Genomic DNA, 21,194 nt, shown 5'->3' with positions numbered 1-21,194 from the left:
GAGTAGGTCGTGATCTCTAATGAGTCTGGGACAACCCCTGGAAGGAGGTGAGAAGGAAGGGCTGGTAATAAGCCAAGGTGTTAGCTGTGGAAGACCTGGGGCAGTGTGCTTCCTTCTAATGTATCCACACACTCCTTCCCCATGCCTCCCTCACTGGCTCCTTCTTCAAGTGAGTCCAGCCTGCTGCCTAGGAGTATAAGGGTGGGAGGCAGGGCAGGCCGGCGTGGGAAGGAGGAGAACACGCACTGGCTCCCAGTCATCAAACCCATGGGCATCCTGAAGAACACCTGGTGCCATCTCCCTATGGGACAGGGGTGGATTCTGGAAAGCTCCCTTAACAAATACTAGACCCAGGGGGTTAGAAGCTCACTCGACCTCCAGGAGCCCTGGGGTCTGTGCTGCTCCATCAAGGGGTGACAGAAGAGAACTGGGCGTGGCTTTGCTGTGGGACACCTGAAATGCAAAGTACCAGCTGGAAAGGCCTCTCAAGCTCCTCCGGGTTGTGGATGCGGTGTGGACAGCTTGACCTGGCCTGGGAGCCGCCCAGAAGACCCCATCTCCCCTCTGTCCTAAGGCTCACTGTGCAGCCAGTGGCAAGGTTGCTGGCAGAGCCAACCTACTGGCTTCTAGGCTCCCAAAGGCAAACAGACGGACAGACAGACAGAGGGACGGACGGATGAACGCGCGCCCGGGGGTACCTGCAGAAGAATCTTGTTCCCGTCGTGGTCCTCCGTCTGCCAGCGCCCCTCACTGATGGGGCTGCAGGGGTTGGGCAGGAGGGGCACCAGCTCACCCATGTCCTTTACTCGGAACTCCAGCACGGAGGAGTCGGTGGGGACCGGGTTCTGGTCGCAGGGTAGCCTTTTCAGGGAGAACTGGATGTCCAGGTCCAGGTTGGAGAAGATGGGGAAGATGCAGAAGTCGGTTTTCCTCTGGCTGGGGCTCCGACGGAGAATCAGCTCGTAGAAGCGCAGGCTGTCGGCGTAGCTGTCGTGGCGACAGTAGATGGTGAAGCGCACGATCTCCTTGCCATAGTGCACGGGCCGGATCGCCCACAGAGGAGTCCCGGGCGCCAGCGTGAAGAAGTCCTGGCTGCAGGGCAGGTAGGGCAGGAACCTGCCGTGCACGCGCTCCGTGTGGTGGTGGCGCCAGGGCGGCCGCCGCAGCGTGCGGTGCAGCTGCAAGATCTGCTCCTCGCCGTACTCTTCCTGCAGGAACAGCACCACGGCCAGCGCCGGCTGCGTGCCCCTGGGGGACTTCCGCCGCCGCCCGCTGGAGCGCCGCTCCGACACCCGGAATAGCGGGAGGTCCGGGTGGATCCAGGCCAGGACCTTGTCAATGGCCTCCTGCAGGGGCCGCGACTCCCCTGGGTCCGCGATGATGTGGATGCTAACCAGGAACGGGTCTTGTGCCTCCTCCACCGAGAGCTCACCTGGGAGCATACACAGACAGACAGACACACACACACACACAGAATGAATGGATGCATGAACGAATGAAATTGTGATTATTGCATTAAGGTGTTCCGAGATGACATGTGTGGCCTTGGCAGGGAGAGAAGCCAAATTCTAATACAACTGACTCCACGATCTATAATTTTCTGATTTCAAGGTCAGGTGCAAGAACTACTAGGGCAGCTCCCTAGTGGCCAAGGCTAGGAATGGTTTCCAAGCTGTTCAGTTTTAGGTCCTGCATCTGAGCAGGTACAGCCGGGTAGGGAACATTTGACTTCCTGTTTATCTACGAGAGGACAGAAAGTCAAGTCTCAAAGGGATGAGGGCCCACTGGAAAATATGCTGCACCGCCACCTGCATGCCATTCAGTATTTCCTGACAGAACTGCAGCATTTCACCCTACAAACTCCCCCAGTACCACTGCGCTCCTCTGCTTTGCTTACTTCACTGGGCTGTTCTGTTCATTCATTAAACCAGCCCTTATGGGCTCCTTCCTATATGCCTGGCACTGACCCATGGGGCCTACTGTGCAGGATGTGAGAGACCTGTGCTTGCTCCCTGGGAGCTACTCCAGCTGAGAGTTCAAGCCCAGCCTAGGGAGGTGTCCTGCCCATGGTACCTCCCTGGTCATGATCGTCTCGCTGCTGGAGTCACAGGGACAACAGCCTGGTGGGCGCAAGTGCAGTGTTCTTGCTGTTGAAGTTTATGGGGCTGTGCTTTGGGATGCGGTTTTGAAAGCTCGGTAGGCCCATGGCTGCCCACGTGGGGCTGCCTTTTGGGCCACTTCCTGGCTCACGTCCACCCTTCCTGAATGGGGCAGTTACCCGCCCTGTGGCCTCTGGCAGAGTATCTGGAAGCACTGGACTCCAAGTGTCAAGCTTCCTGTTTACCTTGGCAGCACCTTCCCGTGGGTGACATAGTTTGCTGGCCACCCTGGCATATTTCTAACTCTGATTAGCTATCCTTGGTAAAAGGCTTGCTCTTTTTAAAAGATGGCTTGGGGCAGGCATTAGGCCACCACGTTAGGATGCCTGTATCCAATACTAGAGGGGAAATTTGAGTCCCAGCTCCTGTGCTCTGATCCAGCTTCCTGGGAATGCACCCTGGGGCCCAGCAGATGATGGCTCAAGTGCTTGGGTGTCTGCCACCCACAAGGGAGACCTGACGTAGTTCTGGTCTCCTGGCTTCATTCTGGCCCAGCCCTGCATGTTTTGGGTACCTGGAGAGTGAATAAGCAGATGGAAAGATTTCTCTTTCTTGTCTGTCTGTCTGTCTGTCTCTCTCTCTGTCTTTCAAGTAGATGAAAAATATATAAAAACATTTAAAAATATGGCTTTATTTGCCTTTGTGTAAATTGTGTGACTTACTTCAGGGAAAATAAGGCATCTTTAGGCTAACTGTGATGGGCAGTGTCTGGAATCTAGACCTGTCTTCACATTGTCCACTAAGGGTATCTGGCATAGCAGGACCATGTGGTCTGTGATGTCTGAGAAATGTGATGTGCTTTGTAAACCATGACCTTAGTTCACAGGAGGAAAGGTAACCTTTGTGGTAGGTAAGCAAGATACGCCCGGTGGGCTTATGGGCTAGTTTCACTAAGTGCACCTGTAATAACACAGCTTCGATTTTGTTGGGTCAAAATCTGTCTGATATTTCACCCCAACTCTGATTGTTAGACATCTCGCTGCAATAGTTCAATTTGTTGTTACCTTCTCTCTTTCATTCATTCATTTGCACACTTCTGGAGCAAGCACTGTGAGTAGGTACCAGCTACTGGGGAAGCAAGGAAGCTGGCACCGCTGAGAATTATGGGAGTCTGTACTGACTCTGGTATGAAGTGTTCCTCTGTAGTTGTGCAGTGCACATCCTGCGCAGCCACAGGCAGCAGCCATCTAAAGAACCGTGGCCACAGGTGAGACCTACACAATTTAGATGGGAACACAGGCAGAAAAACTTAAAATTCAGGGGTGGGCACTGTGGTGTTGCAGTTTGGGCTGCTTCGTGGTGGTTTATGTCCCAGCTACTCTGTTTCTGGTCCAGCTTCCTGCTAATGCACCTGCCTGGCAGCAGATGATGGCTGAAGTGCTTGGGCCTCTGCTACCTGGCAGGAGACCTCGATAGAGTTCCTGGCTCCTGGCTTCAGCCTAGTCCAGGCCTGACTGTTGTGGACATTTGGGAAGTGAACCAGTGGATGAAAGATCTCTCTCTCTCTCTCTCTCTCTCTCTGACTTTCAAGTAGACAGAAATGTATAAGCAAACATTAAAGAATTAAAATTCAATATGATCTATGCCTATAAGAAATGCAACAGACTTGGGGCAGAGGCTAGATTCTAAAGTCAGTATGAAGGGCTGGTGCCATGGCTCACTTGGTTAATCCTCCGCCTGCGGCGCCAGCATCCCATATGGGCGCTGGTTCTAGTCCCAGTTGCTCCTCTTCCAGTCCAGTTCTCTGCTGTGGCCCGGGAAGGCAGTGAAGGATGGCCCAAGTGCTTGGGCCCCTGCACCTGCATGGGAGACCAGGAAGAGGCACCTGGCTCCTAGCTTCGGATTGGCGTAGCGCTGGCTGTAGCGGCCATTTGGGGGGTGAACCAACAGAAGGAAGACCTTTCTCTCTGTCTCTCTCTCTCATTATCTAACTCTATCTGTCAAATAAAAAAAAAAAAAAATAAAGTCAGTAGGAGGGGCCAGCACCGTGGTGCAGTGGGTTAAGTCACTGTCTGTGGTGCCAGTATCACATGTGGGCACCAGCTACTGGGGAAGCAAGGAAGCTGGCACCGCTGAGAATTATGGGAGTCTGTACTGACTCTGGTATGAAGTGTTCCTCTGTAGTTGTGCAGTGCACATCCTGCGCAGCCACAGGCAGCAGCCCTCTAAAGAACTCTAAAGAACCAGCTGCTCCACTTCTGATTCAGCTCCCTGATGATGGCCTGGGAAAACAATGTAAGATGGCCCAAGTGCTTGGGCCCCTGCACCCATGTGGGAGACCTGGAGGAAGCTCCTGGCTCCTGCCTTCGGGCTGGCCCAGTCCCAGCTGTTTTGTGGCCATTTGGGGAGTGAACGGGCAGATGGAAGATCTCTCTTTCTGTCTCTCCTTTTCTCTCTCTGTAACTCTGATTTTTAGATAAAAAAATAAATCTTTAAAAAGAATCAGGTTTTGAGCAAGCTGCTCAAATTCAAAAATAAAGTCAATACAAGGTAAGGGTTTCCCGTAGATAGAAATCACTACCATTGAAAACTCGCTGGATTTCCAATCACGTCCCGCATGGTTCTGACTTGCAATAAGACTGCACAGCCAGAGCGCTGGTTCTTTGATTGAACACGAGGTGAAATAACCGGTTTGCTGCAGGACCCTGTAGAAAAGAACAGTCTGTTTCTTTAAACACCAGACCCCCCACTAGGAAAATCATGCCCTTCACTCTACAAGAAGCTTTTGGGAGCTTGAGAGGCTTCTGGAACCTGAGGATGACTAAGGTAAGAGCAGAGTGAAGCCTTCATTCTCCTGCGACAATGGGAGCAGATGGGGGTGGAACTACTGAACTTCTCCTCCTCTCCCTCTCATCCCTCTCTCTGGTGGAGCATGGATTTGCAAACTTGGAGAGCTAAGCAGGAGCCAGATGCAATTCCAACTAGCTACTATGTAGCAAATGAAGGAGCCACTCTTTCTCTCCAGGGCATCTGAGAAGGCTTCCTGGAGGATGCATCCTGTAGATCTTGAAAGGTAAATAGCATCTCACTTACAATAACCTCCTATGTAGCAGTGATCACTGTAGGAAGGAGATGGTCCACGAAGCCCCAGAACTTTGCAAAACCAAGCACATCTGAGAGGGGGCAGTGAGTAATTCTTAATTATAGCAACAGATGTGCCTGGAAAAGTGGACTGGAGCCAGGGTGTGCAGGGCCTCAGCTCCATGTGGTAGGTGATGGAAGGTTTTAATAAAGGCTGTCATGTTGAGATCAAGACAGAGGGGAGGTTCACTGAAGGCAAACAAGACAAGAAAAAATCAGGACTGAGCAGCGCAGGGGTTTACATCATTGGCCTTAAGTCTCTCTCCTGCTCTCTATTCGTGCTATCTGCCATGTCGCTTTTCACTTCCTCCCAACAAATGGAGGAAGTACATTTCTCCACACTTGGAATTTGGACCAGGCCAGATGCTTGGCTTTGGCCAGCAGAGGGTGACACATGTTTGTTTTCCCTCTTGGGGCACCTGGCATTTCCCTAGGGAAGAACACACTGGGGCTAGCCCACCATCCCAGGGGGAGGATGACAGGCGTGCAGCAGAGCCCCCTACCTGAGCCCAACCTGCATCAGCCAGCGGACTCTGAGCTGGAGCAGCTGACCCAGACGTGGGAAATAAGAAGTGACTGTGCTGTCAAGCCAGGGAGTCTGTGGGTAGTTGTTACAGCACTGCTGACAGGTACAGATGGAACCAGTGGGTGAGCAGAAGAGGCATGGATGGCTTCCCAGGCTGGTTAGGACGACAAGTGACAGAGTGGAGCCCACAGGCTTGGGGGGTGCTTTGTTGAGAGAGTAGGAGAGTCATGCACCTTGCTGTCTCCAGCTGGAGCACTGGTGTGATACCATGCTTCGCTGTGAGGGGGAACAGAAGAGGGCGGGCTTGTGGGGAAGGCTAAGGAGTTCTAGGGTGGCCACTTGACTGGGGTGAGCAGACTGCCTGTTGCCGAGGTGATGGGCTGAATTTAAGGATGGGCCAGGCACCCTTTTGCTCTTATGCAGTTATTTGATAAATGTGTGCCTCCCTATTGATCTGAATCATGGAAATTCATCATGATGGCTTAGAAAGCAATTGGAATTCATGGGATATTTCAGACCTTTTCATTGCTCGCCGTTTCTGCTCTCCTGGGTTCTTTCCATTTCATTGAACATGAACACCATTATCAGCAGAAGTGCAGTTGAAACTGCAGCAGAGAACATGCAAACCAATGAAGTTTTCCACCAGTCAGTAACCAGGGAAGATGCCACTGTCACCGCAAATGCAGACTGCACCTTAAACTCCAACAGGAGAGACACACGACTTGTCCAAACATCAGTGAATGATCAGTATACATGGAAAAGGAGAGAGAGGCTTTGAGCAACCTGCGGTAAACCAGTTCACCCAAGACTTTATCCTAGATGATTTTTGAGAATGAAAAATAAAGTCCACATGGAGTAGAAGGAGCGTTTTGGCTAGGAGGTCCCTTTGAGACCCTGGGCCCACCCTCAGACACACAGGTTGCCATGTCAGCTTACGTGAACACATGCGTGGCCTTCTACATAGACGAGCTCACTGAATCCTCACACCAACCCTGGAAGGGGGCCCTACGATTGTCCCCAGCTTAGAGAGCAGGAGATGGAGGCACAGAGAAGTAAAGTAACCTGCCAGGGCACACAGACAGGGTTTGGCTGCAGCATCTGAGGTCCGAGCACACTGCCACCCTGCCCTGTCTGTGGCGCCCATTCCCCAGCAAGGTGATCAGCGGCTACTCTCAGCCAGGCCTGGCCAGGCTGCCACTACCCTTCCTTCTCCATGGCTCTCCCGCCTCCTCCAGCTGGCTGCCTTCCTGGCTACCAGCCAGAGCTTCACGTCTTGGACACTCATTTGCGTCTCTTTCGTCTGGCCCTGGGTCTCTGAGAAGAACAAGCCAGAAACCGCCGCCCAGTGGGCACACGCCCAGGTCCTTACATCTCAGCACTACCCTCAAGGGCAGTGCCAAAAGGCCAGCACTACATGTGGGTGCACTGGTGGGAGAGAAGGAGAACCGTGACCCAGAGGAAGGCTGCACCCACAGGGAGGCCTGGGTGGGGAGCGCTCCGGGGAAGGTAGCAGTTGAATTTCCCAAACTCGTCGGGTGCTCAGCCTTGCACCACCTCCAGCAGTCGCACAACGGTTTCCCAGGGAGCAGAAACAAAGGCTGCGCTGAGGCCTGCGTGGCTGAGTGAATGTTTACAGCTCGGCAAGTGGGCAAGGTGCCCGGCCGCGGAGCAGGGCCTGGGCTGAAAGGCAGCAGACCGAGCAGCAGCTCTCCTGGCAGCTCAGGATGCAGCCGGGCCAGGGGGACGAGGACCCCCAATGCTCCCCTTGCACTGCACGGGCCAGGGAGGTGCAAGGGGTTGCAATTCTGCCCCAGAAGAGCGAAGGGGAATGAGCAGGGGCATTCACATGTTCCAGCCATGGCTGGCAGGTGCCCGCTGCACGGGATCCAAAACCACGCACAAGCTCACAGACCATAGAATGCGGTTCCAAACTGTCATTGAGTGCTAGGGTTACACACAGCCCAGAGAAACCTGCTTCTGTGCAGCTGGATAGGAAACCCAGTGTTTGAGGGGAAGGAGAGGAAATGTGAATAATTCATTGTCATGAAAAGCCTCTAGGTTTCCCTGGAGCAGCAGAGTTGACACAACTGAGGGATGGGCTCTCCTTTATCATATCCATTACACACCTCCGCCCAGGGCCCCAGACAGCACCTGTTGAGTCAGAGTCAAACACAGACCCAAAGGGAACCAGGCAGGGGGAGGGGCTTCCCCATGGCGGCCGAGAGGCTGGCGCTGTCCCCACCATGTTAAGGAGGCTTCCAAGTTAGCTGGCACTTCCCAACAGAAGACAGATTCTTTCTCCGAGACAGAGTTGCCTTCCTTTGATAACGTAAGACAAAGACAACTTTCAGGAGGATGGAGAATAAGCTCGGGTCTTCCAGGAGGCAGAAAGCGCACTATTACCCTGGGTATTTGTTATATTTGTCCCAGTATTTCACCTGTCCTATATATCCTTCCTCTGACCACTTACATTTTATAGGAGAAAAAAATTAGACAATAGTCATCATTTATGAAGCTCTTATGGTCTTGCCAGCTTTACATATGCCATCTCATTTCATTTTTAAAATAACACCACCAAAGGGGTGTCCCCCCTCCCCTGCCACTCTGCAGGTGAATTGTTAATTAGCTTGCCCAAGGTTGAGAAGGGCAGGGGCTGCCTGAGCCCCAAATCTGTGCTCCTGACCCATGTGCTCTCTCACTTCCCAAGACCGCAGTCCTTAGCACCATCCTGTTGGTTTCGTGCCTAACCCTTGGCCAGCCTGGTGCAGCTCTGCAACCCTGGCTTGGCTCCTTCAGCCAGCTTGGGTGAGAGACTCTGTCTGATTGGACAGACCCTTCACCTGGGCGGGTCTCGGAAGCCGGAGAAGGGTGGGGGAGGGTGGACTGAGGCACTTCTGCCTGTGGACGTCCTTTGGGGTTCTGGATTCCCCTCAGCTATCTCAGTGGCACCGGCAACAAGACCCCTCACCACATCCCCTGCAGCCTGTGACTTTGCACCGGCTTGGCCTACACAGTCTCACACGTCCGATACCTGCCAGACTGGCAAAGTGGTGCATCTCCATGGCACCCTCTTCCCACAGTGGGTATGTCCAGCAGAACGGCCAGATCACTCATCCCAGACGTAATGCCTGGGCACATCTCAGGTAGACAAGCTCAGTTACTCCTGGGAATTTTTGAGCAACAATCAACATCACTGTCATCGCACCCACAAGTTGTCGCTGTGAGCGTGCAACTCGGGCACGACCATTAATTCAATCAAGAGGTGATTACTGAGCACCTATTATGGGCCAGGCACAGTGGGGTAAAGCAACGTCTCTGCCTTCACAGAGCTTATGATCCAGGTGAGGGAGACAGATGATAAACAATAGATGAGATGCAGGCTGGGAGCGGAGCGCTACCGACATTCCTGGAGAAACACAGGTTCCACCGCGGATATAATAAGAGGTTGCCAAGGCAGCAGCTGTAACCCTTCCCCATCAACTGAACAAACCACCATGCTCCATCCCAAGCACTAAATTTCCTACCCACACCCCAGTGCCCCCCCAGGCCCCCAGGAAGCTGACAGATCTGAAAAAAGGGCATTCCCACTGCTGGGGGTTGTTTGATTTGGGGAATCCGGCCCGCCTGGGAGCCTGGATTCAGAGCCTCTAACCTCACAGGCCTCACTTTGAATAAGCCTCTCATTTGCATGTCTAAAACCCTACTCTGCGGCACTGAGTAGCACCTCTGTTTGGATACAGTCACCCAGTGGCAGAAAACCCAGGTGGCAAATGGGTCAGACCCAAGGAAGGCTTGCCCAGGGAACAAGTTGAGACTGTGAACCAAGATCAGGCCGTAGACAGGAGGGAAAGGGCTCCAGAGCAACCAGAGATGTGAAATCCACAGACAGGGTTGCCCTCCCCTAGGAAGCTGCCTGGTCTTCCCAGAATGCCAGAACTGAATGCCTTGAGAAATGCGGCTCCCACATTCTTCCCGGGAGAGCCCATTCATCCATGTGATGAATAACCTGCCTTTGCCGCCTTTCGCAGGGTTTTTAAAGCCAGTTCTTCAGCCCTCTGCACTAATGAGAAAATTATAAACAACCCCCCTAGCCAGCCACTACTCAAGATAAAATCTTAGACTTGTAAAATTCTTAGCGGTTTAATAATTTCAACAAGGCCATTGGCTGGCCTGAAGCTTCGGGCTGTGGGAGTGGCAAGGCTGGTCCCCCCATATGGGTCCCCAGTGGAAGCCGGAATTAGATGTAGAGTTGGGAATAGTGAAATGTGATGGCAATGAGGTCACATGTAAATTTAGGGGATCCAAACTGTGTTCATAGCATAGATAAAACAGTTCTCCTCCCTCAGCCTAAATTCACAGAACTTTTGTGTAATTGAAGACTTGAACATAGGCTGAAATGGTTGAGCCCAAACTTACATTTTCAATTGCCAGAGGAGAGTCATAAGGAATTTTCTGATCCTTCAGCCCTCCCAAGCTTTGGGAAGAAGGATGTTTTTGCTATCACGGCAATTATGCGCCTGCTGTCTCCATTTTTATCATCTGTTGCAGAGACAATGTCAGGAGCTTGGATGGCTCATTTGCATTCCTGAGCTCATTCAGAAACCAGGTCACTACCAAGAGAGAGATAATACAGAAAGTCAGGAAGCCTGCACTTTTTTCCACGTGAGAGTGGGACATGCATTTTTCTTTAAATGTATTCCTAAGCCACATCCAGTCAAGCCCATCATTCCGAAACACCTTCTCCTGGTGGGAAGGCGAGGGGGAGAAAAGCCAGACATTAACCAGAGAGTAATGACAAAGATGCTTTAAATTCCAGCATAGCTCAACATAAATTCAAGAGAACCAGGCGGGTGATGGAGAATTAATCTGATGAGGCATAAATGCAACGAGAAATGCCTCGACACATTTGTGTAAGTCCTTAAGAACGTACTGGTTTGGAAAGTTTATGAGAAGATGCGCCACGGCTGCCGCACACCAACAGCCCCTGCTTAATGAGATGCTAAGACCCCCTTTTGTCAAATAACTCAAGGGTTCTAAATGCCTGAAGAGATGATGACGTTTTACATAGAATCCTGTCTTCTGTGCAGCAATTTCCGTTTTTTTCTTAGCATTATTATGGGCTTGTCATTTTCGTAGGCAGCAAAATCATCCTGAGAGCCAGGATCTCAATAAAATCCTGTACTGGAGAGGATGCAGTGGGACAGGATTCGAATGAACACTCACCTTGTTTTGAGAAATAAAATGAGTCTACCAGGACAACACAAAAAAGACAAAAGAGGAGACTCGTAACCCAGGAACCCCCAGGCCTCCTGCTCTCACACTAGAGCGAGCTGGGAGCCTCCCAGCGACAGGGGTGAAGGCTTCTTTTCAGAAGGGAGTTATGCTGGAGGCATGTTGAGAAATCAGATGCACCGTGATTGGCCATTACCACTGTTCTACGAAAAGACCCAATGCGTGTGTTTATGAAATGCAACCCAAATGCCACAGCAGAAAAATCCATGATGAAATCTGGCAATGGTTTTGCTCATGATCAAACCAACGATGTAGGCAGTGGAGCAGGGGGACTCACTGTGTAGCCTAAAACTTAGTGAAATATTCAAATGTGTTGCCACTCTGAGTATGATACTGACATACCCCTGGTCTGTGTTTGCAAATCTCAGATCACATGTGAATCGAATTCCATTTGAGGAGCAAGCTTACCGGTCGTGGCCAGGGCAGTGAGTCCAGCCCCCTCGTTTTACAGATGAGCTCAACCCATCAGACCACGCAGGTCTAGAAAGAGAAGGAACGAATCTCCTGACCCCCGCTGTGGGGCTCTCCCTTCATACCACAGCTGCCCCTGTTTCTAAGGTACCCACTTCTGCTGCAGGACCCCAGGACTGCAGAACAGACGGAGACACAGAGCGTCCCGTGTTGGGGGAACTTACAACCTGATTGAGAAAGCGACAGCCACACATGGGACAAATACACAATAACTGCAAATGAGACACGGCAAAAGCTCAGTGATGTAGAGGGTGAAGCTCAGAGAAAAGACTCGAGTTTCCCCACAGGGTTCTTGCCTGTCTGTGGTCCTCCACCTGCGGTCAGGCTGTTCACCGCTTCAGGGTTGGTGCTGGTCCTAATGAACCCGCTAATCTCGTTTCTGATTTTTCTTTTTCTTCTTCTTCTTTTTTTACAACTCACAGAAGAGAAAATACTCTTGCCAGGCAAGGCTCTTACTACAAGATCTGGGCTCCTGGAGACACAGACTTCTTTCCAGGCTACAAACAGACCAGAAGGTTCACACCTGAGACAGGGGTCAGGGTGGCTTTTGCAGCTCAGAAGATGCCACATTCTGGCTCCTGGTGGGAGGAGGAAGAAGACTGGAAGAGACCTGGCTCCAGTCTGTCTGCGAAAGAGGCACCCATCAGATGTGTCCCGAGAACTGCACTGCTGGGTGCCCCCTGCAGCTCCCTGTGCCTTCCCGTGTCCGGGTGGGAGGGATGGGCAGCGTGAAGTTCAGCTCAGTTGCAGAGGAACACCGCAGCCCTGCTTTTACATGTGAGTCTGTTGCACTCGCGGTCACGGGAGGTGCTCATCCGAGTTCTCTGTGGACAGCACAGCGAGTCACAAGGCGGTTGATGGGACCCACGTGAGCAGGCAGCCTCAGAGGGGACTGCCAACTGCTCAGTCCAGCAGATCTGTGACGCCACGCGTTTCAGCCTCACCATCCTCCAGCCCGAGGCAAGGACGTTTTAAACACGGAATCAGAGACAAAGCCCGATTCTGAGCAAAGATTTCTTGCCACTGTTCTTGAGGCAAAAAAAGGAAATTCATCCTTCCAAGCTCAAGTAGAATAGTGCATCCTCACATTGTTGAGCTGGTAATAATGTCAGAAGATGTTAGGGTGAGATGAAAATACAAGAAGGAATGAGAAGAGAAAGGAAGATTCCTTCTTGTCCATAACTAGTGTTCTGGACAAAGCAGAAGTGTAACAAATGTGGAAGAGGGAGACGTGGTTAGCATGCAGAAGAGACAAGGAGTGGGACTCTCAGCTTTTCAGCCAGCTCTGAATATTGGGAAACTTCAAGGCTATGAACTGGCTTCCTGCACAGTATCCCCCAGTACTTTCAGTCCATTACCCCACGAGATACTAAAGGCAGCAGTGTGGACATCTAATACAGACAGAAACTGTCTACTCCCATGGAAAATACTCTCCATAAAGTCTGGGCAAAGCAGTGACTGTGCTGCTGTGGCTGTTGCTTCTGCCGGAGGTTGGAGTGGGAAATGTAACCCATTCCACGCACACTGAATGAGAGATACAGGAAAGCCTCCAACTTGAGGGTCTCCACAACCTGAGAAGCTCCCTAGTTAGAACCTACTCCACAGAGCAAGTCTGCTCACGGTTTATGCATCATATACCATATGCTTGTCTCTCTCTCTCCCTTTTTGTCCATAATCCATCTATCTCCTCCTTTTCAAGTTTCTTTTGAAAATTTATTTATTTGGAAGGCAGAGAAAGGTTGAGAAAGATCTTCCATCTACTGGTTCACTCCACAAAATCCCACCACAGTCAGGGCTGGGCCAGGCTGAAGGTAGGAGCCAGGAATTCCATCCAGGTCTCCCACATGGGAGGCAGGGATCCAAGTACTTGGACCACCCACTGCTGTTTCCCTAGGTACATTAGTGGGGAGCTGGATCAGAAGTGGAAGAGCCAAGATTCAATCCCAGGCACTCCAACATGGGATGCAGATGTCCCAGGACGCAGCTTAACTTGCTGTATCACAACACCCACAAACCACATTTTTATGAGACGCCCCCCCAAACCCTCTCATCCATGCCAGTGAGAGAGTGAAATGACGCCTCTGAAGAATAACCTGGCAAAGGGATCAGAAGCTTTAAAAGATCCCTACACTTTTTAATCACAATTCTACTTGTAGGATTTATCCTAATAAAGAAGGATGTGCCCCAAGACTGAGTATACAGATCTTCCTGACAATGCTGCTTATAACAGTGAAAGTAACCTAAACAGCCAACACGAGGGCACTGGCAAATACGGCACAGTGTAGAAACAGATGGGATGCTGCACAGGTTTTCAAACCATTGCAGCTGTAGCTTTGCTGACAAATAAAGATGTTCACAATATAGTTGGAAAATCAGACAATAAAACAATATATACAAAATCATTTTTTGGTAATAGTATATATTTACAGGAATACGGATGCTCAAGGGCCAGCACTGTGGCGTAGCAGGTAAAGCCTCTGCTTGAGATGCCGGCATACCATTTGGACACCAGTCAAGAGTCTGGGCTGCTCCACTTCCCATCCAGCTCCCTATTGGTGGCCTGGGAAAAAGCAATGGAAGATGACTCAACTGTCTGGGCCTCTGTCACCCACGTGGGAGACCTGGATGAAGCTCCTGGCTCCTGGCTTTGGCAGTTACAGCCACTTGGAAGTGAACCAGCGGATGGAGGATTGATCTCTCTCTCTCTCTCTCTCTCTCTCTCTCTCTCTGTAGCTCTGACTTTAAAATAAATAAACATTTAAAAAGAAAAAAGAAATATAGATGCTCAGAAAAAAATCAATAAAGGCAAACTATGAAAACTAGTTGTTTCTGGATGACTGGATTGTGAGTTTTTGTCTTCTTTGCTAATTTGTATTTTCTCATGCATCTATAATTACTATGGATGCTTTGAGCATTACAACTCATTTTGTCATTGAGAAAAGCAGCAGGTGCACATCACAGGCAGGTGTAGTGCTGGCTGCCCCCTTTGTTTTGTCCATTACAGCCTCACAGCCCCAGGGAACCAGATGTCCCTGGTGTGTCCCCGCAGCTTCTCAGGGGAAAGACTGTCATGAGAAGTCGCCTCCATTTTTCTCTCATATCCTGCATAGAAATCGACAGCCTCTGTGACGCTGCGGTAGCACAATGAAAACTTATCTGAGCAGCCAGGACTATACCACATTTTTTGGGGGAAGCGGATGTCAGTGTAGCAAAGGATCAAAGGACCTGCCCATGTGGTATACCGTCCTCACACTTCAATTTCCTGATGCATATCTTTGTTATTGCATTTTTCTTATCAAACTGTCAACAGAAACATGGTCTCACTTTTCAGGCTCCCATTTGGAAGACTCTGAAAATAAAGGCCCCACATCACCGAGTAACACTCTAAATGCACGCACGCTTGCAGCTTCGGTAGCTTCATTCATCTCAGAGGTTTCACTTGCTACGTCCACCGTCCTACAAGTGCCGCTGCCCCTGCCTCTTAAAACATCCCCAAACACCATCTGTGTTTCATGAAGAACCACACTGCATGGAGGAACGCAGCCATTTCTTTTAAGTTACTAATAAAATAATTTAAATTTTTATCAAGGGAAAAATGATTTGTCATATGGATTCTAGAGCCTATGGATTATACCATTAAACATCAGAATCCACATGTAATGACTGCAGAGGAACCACATCCATCATGGATGACTTCAGCGCAGTTTTGCTTAGAGGGGGAGGTGGGTCAGCTCAGGGCTCCTCACACTTTCAGTCTGTACAGAACCCAGCACCTCGGGAGATCCAGGGTGGGGCCTGGGATTCTGCATTTCCTTTTATTAAAATTAAACATTTTTGATATGCAATTTTGTACATTTTTATGGAATGCAGTGTTTTATATATATGTATACATAGCATGATCCATTCAAAATTTACAACCACCTTTCTCATTTTCTTATGTCTCCTTTGTGCTTGGAGCCTACCGGCTCCACTCCTCCAGTTCTTTATACAGCATACAACAAACACATTATTGTGAACACAGTCACCCCATCACGTCGTGGAATGCTAGAACTCTTCTATCTCACTGTGTTTTGATACCCATTATCCAATCCTCTCTCTTCTCACCCCCACCCTTCCCAACCTCTAGTAATCACTACTCTAAGTTCAGAGCAACTATTTTCTTCAAACTTCCACGTGAGAAAAAATATATGGTATTTGTCTTTCTGTGACTGGCTTATTCCACTTAACATAATGATTGCCAGTTCCATCAATTTTGTGGCAAGTGTCAGAATTTCATTCTCTTTTATAGCTGAAGACTAGCCTATTGCACATATGTAACACTTTCTCTGTTCACTCATCAGGGAACACCTGGGTTGATTCCATTTCTTGGCCGTTGTGAATGGTGCTGCAGTGAACACGGGAGTTCAGGTATCTCTTCTACATGCTGATTTTATTTCCTTTGGGTTTATTCCCACAAATGGGATAGCTGGGCCATGGAGATCTATTTTTACTTTTTTTGAGGAACCCCTATACTATCTTTACCATAATGGCCACACTAATTTGCATTCCCACCTTATCAGCATTTGTTACTGTTTGTGTTTTTGATAATAACCATTCTAACTGGAGTGAGATGATACCTCATTGCGGCTCTGATTTACATTTCTATAATGGCCAGGGATATTGAGCAAGTTTTTTCATGTATTTGTTGACCATTTGTATGTCTTCTTCTGAGAAATGACTAATCAGATCCTCATTCTTTTTTTTTTACTTGAGTTTTTGTTTCTTATATATTCCGAAGATTAGTTCTTTGTGAGATGCAAATATTTTCTTCCTTTTTTTAAAAGATATATTTATTTATTTGAAAGTCAGAGTTACATAGAGAGATGAGAGGCAGAGTGAGAGAGGCCATCTGATAGTTCACTCCCCAATTGGCCACAATGGCAAAAACTGTGCCAATCCAAAGCCAGGAGCCAGAAGCTTCTTCTGGGCCTCCCATGCAGGTACAGGGGCCCAAGGACTTGGGCCATCCTCCACTGCTATCTCAGGCCATAGCAGAGAGCTGGACCGGAAGAGGAGCAACTGGGACTAGAACCAGCACCCATATAGGATGCCAGTGCTTCAGGATAGGGCATTAACCCGCTGCGCCACAGCGCTGGCCCCTTCCCTTTCTATTAGTTGTCTTTTCACTTGTTGATTGTTTCTTTTCCTGTGCAGAAGCTTCTTGGTTTGATATAATCCCATTTGTCCTTTTTCTACTTTTGGGTGCTTGTGCCTTTGGGGTCTTATTAAAAAAAATCACTGCCTATGCTAATGTCTTGGAATGTTTCCTCTGTTTTCCTCTAATAATTTATTAGTTTCAGGTCTTATGTTTATGTCTTTGATCCATTTTCAGTTGACTTTTTTATAGTGTAAGAATTGCGGGGAGAGGTCAAGTTTCAATCTTCTGTATTACACTATCCCAGTACCACTTATTGAGGATGTCCTTCTACAATGTATGTTTTTGGCTCCTTTGTCTAACATCAGTTGACTGTAGATGTGTGAATTAATTTTGGGGATCTCTATTCTGTTCCATTGGTCTATGTGATTGTTTTTATGGCCATATACCATGGTGTTTTGGTCACAGTAGCCCTTTACAAAGTCTTTTTATTTTTTATTTTTTTTGACAGGCAGAGTGGACAGTGAGAGAGAGAGAGACAGAGAGAAAGGTCTTCCTTTTTCCGTTGGTTCACCCCACAATGGCCGCTGCAGCCAGCGTGCTGTGGCCGGCGTACCATGCTGATCTGAAGCCTTGGAGCCAGGTGCTTCTCCTGGTTTCCCATGTGGATGCAGGGCCCAAGCACTTGGGCCATCCTCCACGGCACTCCCGGGCCACAGCAGAGAGCTGGGCTGGAAGAGGAGCAACTGGGACAGATCTGGCGCCCCGACCGGGACTAGAACCCGGTGTGCCGGCGCTGCAGGCGGAGGATTAGCCTATTGAGCTGTGGCACCAGCTATTTACTAAGTCTTAGAATCTTTATTTCTTTGAAAGGCAGAGAAAGAGAAAAGAGGGAGAAGGAGAAGGAGAAGGAGAGGGAGAGGGAGAGAGAGAGAGAGAGAGAGAATGAATCTTCCAGCCACTGGTTTACTCCCCAAATGGCCACAGCAGCCGGGGCTGGGCCAGGCAGAAGCCAGGAGCCAGGAGCCTCTTCTGGATCTCCTACATGGGTGCATGAGCCCAAGTACCTGGTTCACCTTCTGCTTCTTTCCCAGGTGCATTAGCAAGGAGCTGGATTGGAAGTGGAGCAGCCAGGACTTGAACCAGCACCCATATGGGATGCCAACACTGCAGGTGGAGGCTTAACCTTCTAAGCCACAGCACCATCCCCAGTCTTGAAATCTTGTGATGTTTCCACCTTTGTTCTTTTTGTTCAAAACAGTTTCAATTATTTGGGTTTTTTGGTGCTTCCATATAAATTTTAGGATAGTTTTGTCTAATTCTGTCTAGAATGTCATTGATATTTTGATGGAGATTACACTGAACCTATAAATTGCTTTGGGTAATATAGACATTTTAACAATAATTCATTGTCCTAATCCATGAACACAAGAGGGCATCCCCTTATTTGTGCTTTTTTCAATTTCTTTCATTAGTGTTTAGTAATTTTCCTTGTAGAGGACTTTTACATCCTTGAATTTATTTCAAGGTATTTTGTTTTTTTAAAATAGCTATTATGAATGGAACTACTCTTATAAGTTTTTTGTCAGTTTGTTATTGGCATATAAAAATGAAGGGGATTTTTGTGTGTTGATTTTTGTATCCTGTGAATTTACTGGGTTCATTATTAGTTCTAACCTCTCTTGGAGGTGTATCTCTCTATAAAACTGTGTCATGTGCAAACAGAAGAAATTTGACTTCCTCCTTTCCTATTTGTATGCCTTTTATTACTTTCTCTTGCCTAGTGATTATGGCTAATGGTCCAAATTGAATAAAAGCAGTGCAGTAAACATATTTAGTGCCAGATTTTAGAAGAAATACTTTCAGCTTTTTCCTCTTTAATATGATGTTGGTTGTGGATTTGTCATTTATAGACTTTATTATGCTGAAGTATGTTCCTTCTATACATAAGTTGTTCAAGACTTTTCTTTTTCTTTTTTTTTTTAAGATTTATTTACTTATTTGAAAATCAGAGTCACACAGAGAGAGAAGGAGAGGCAGAGAAAGAGAGAAAGGTCTTCCATCCACTGGTTCACTCCCTGGTAGGCCACAACAGCCAGAGCTGCGCTGATCTGAAGCCAGGAGCCAGGAGCTTCTTCCAGATCTCCCACTCAGATGCAGAGGCCCAAGCACTTGGGCCATCTTCCACTGCTTTTCCAGGCCATAGCAGAGAGCTGGATCAGAAGAGGAGCAGCCGGGACTAGAACCAGTGCCCATTTGGGATGCTGGCACTGCAGGCAGCGGCTTTACCTGCTACACCACTGTGCTGGCCCCTGTTCAAGGTGTTTTTGTTTTGTTTTGTTTTGTTTTTATCAGGAATCACTATTGAGCTCTATCAAATGCTTTTCTGCAGCTATAGAGATGCACATTCTGTTGAGGTGAGGTACCACACTTACTGAGTTGTGTATTCCCAACCATTCCTGCACCTCTGGCATAAATCCCACTTGGTCATGATGAATGATTTTTTTTCATGTTTTGTTAGATCCCATTTGCTGGCATTTTACTGGGATTTTTGCATCCACATCCATTAGCCTATATTCTCCTTTTTTGGGTTGTGTCCTCCACTGGTTTTGCAATCAAGGTAACGATCACTTTGTAGAATGAGTTTGAAAGGGTTTCCTCCGGTTCAGATTTTTGGAATAGTATGAGGATAATTGGTGTTAGTTCTTTCTTAAAAGTTGGAGGAATTTGGCTGTGGTCCTTGGCTTTTCTTTGTTGGGATACTTTTTATTACTACTGCAATCTCATTATTTATCATTGATCTGTTCAGGTTTTCTATGTCATCATGGTTCAATTGTGGTTAAGTTACATGTATCCAGAAATTTACCCATTTCTTCTAGGTTTTCCAATTTGTTGCCACATATTTGTTTATAATAATTCCTGGTGATGTTTAGTGTTTCTGTGATATCAGTTATAGTATCTTCTTTTTCATCTCTCCTTTTACTGACTTTTCTTTTTTCTTAGTTTATCTGGAAGTTTTTTTTAATTTTATCTTTTCAAAAAACAACTTCATTTATCTTTTTTGTTTTTTAGTTTTTATTTCATTTTCCTCTGCTCTGATCTTTATTTCTTTCAATATACTAACTTTGGATTTGCTTTATTCTTTCTTTTTTAAGGCCTTTGAGATACATGGTTTAGTTGTTTATTTTTTTTCTGGAGGCACTTACTGCTATAGACTTCTCTCTTTATACTACTTTTGCTGTATCCCACAAGTTTTAGTATACTGTGTTTCCAATTTATTGGTTTCAAAGTGTTTTTAAATTTCCCTTTTGATTTCTGCTATAATTTGCTGTTCATTTAGGAGCATGTGGTTCAGTCTCCATGTATTTGCATACTTTTTAGACTTTCTTTTGCTGTTAATTTCTAGTTTTATTCTAATGTGGTCAGAAAAACAATACATGATGCGATTTTGATTACTTTTTAATTTGTTGAGAGCTGTTTCATTATCTAATAGTTGGTCTATTCTAGAAAATGTTCTAGTTTCTGATGAAAAGAATGTGCATTCTGCAGCTGTTGAATAAAATGTTCTGTAAATGTCTGTTAGGTCACTGGTCTATAAGGCAGCTTAACTCTGACATATCTTTGTGTGTTTTTTTTTTTAACCTGGATGACCTGTCCATTGGTGTAAGTGGGTTGCTGAAATCCCTCACTATTGTGGTATTGAAGCTTATTACTTCCTTTAGATCTGATAATTTTTAAATTGCATTCACTAACATTAGGGGTGTATATAGTTACAACTGTTAAATCTTCTTGCTGAATTGACACTCTCAGCATCAATTATGACTTCTTTGTCTCGTCACAGTTTTTGTCTTAAAGTCTATTTTGTCTGACATAAGCATAGCTACTCCTGTTCATTTTTGGTTTCTGTTTGCATGGAATATCTTTTCTATACTTTCATTCTCGGTCTGCATGTGTCTTTACAGGTGAACTGAGTTTCTGGTAGGTAGCATACAGTTGGGTACTTTTTTTTATTCATTTGGCCAGTTTTAATCTGTTTCTGGGAGGATTTAGTGTATTTACATGCAAGGTTGTTCCTGATACAAATTTATTTATCATTCCATTCCCTTTGGCCCGTAAGGTTTCTCTTGAAAAATCTGCTGTAAATCTAATGAGGGTTTCTTTAAAAATGACCTGGTGCTTTTCTCTTGCACATTTTAGAATTCCCTCTTTGTGTTGCACTTTTGAGACTTTATGATGTATCACAGCGAGGCTATTTTCTGGTTATGTCTATTTGGGGGCCTAGGGGCCTCTGTATCTAAATGTTCATATCTTTTCTAGATCAGGAATGTTTTCAGCTATTAAGTCATTGACTAGGTTTTGTTTTCTAAAAGGGTTCATACTGATAGCACACTACCCTTGATACAGTAAGAACCAGTATTTTTTTAATTAAATAATTATTTTATATTTGGAAGACAGAGATCAACAGAGATCTTCCATTGATTGGCTTATAAATGCTTGCCATGGCCAGGGCCAAGCCAATGTCATGAACCCA

At 47.5% G+C, this 21,194-nt stretch overlaps 1 protein-coding gene across 1 annotated transcript in view; it reads right to left on the bottom strand.

Moving 5' to 3' along the window:
* The window catches only part of FAM124A (family with sequence similarity 124 member A), a 74,336-nt gene that overhangs the window by 35,205 nt on the left and 17,937 nt on the right, over positions 1 to 21,194 (bottom strand). The window contains exon 3 of the mRNA XM_062195345.1: positions 699 to 1,432. Within this exon, the coding sequence (XP_062051329.1) occupies positions 699 to 1,432 (734 nt within the window). The remainder of the gene's footprint in view (positions 1 to 698; positions 1,433 to 21,194) is intronic.

This window comes from Lepus europaeus, chromosome 6 (genome assembly GCF_033115175.1).
Source record: "Lepus europaeus isolate LE1 chromosome 6, mLepTim1.pri, whole genome shotgun sequence".
Taxonomy (NCBI): Eukaryota; Metazoa; Chordata; class Mammalia; order Lagomorpha; family Leporidae; genus Lepus; species Lepus europaeus.
This window is presented reverse-complemented; position numbering and strand designations above follow the sequence as displayed.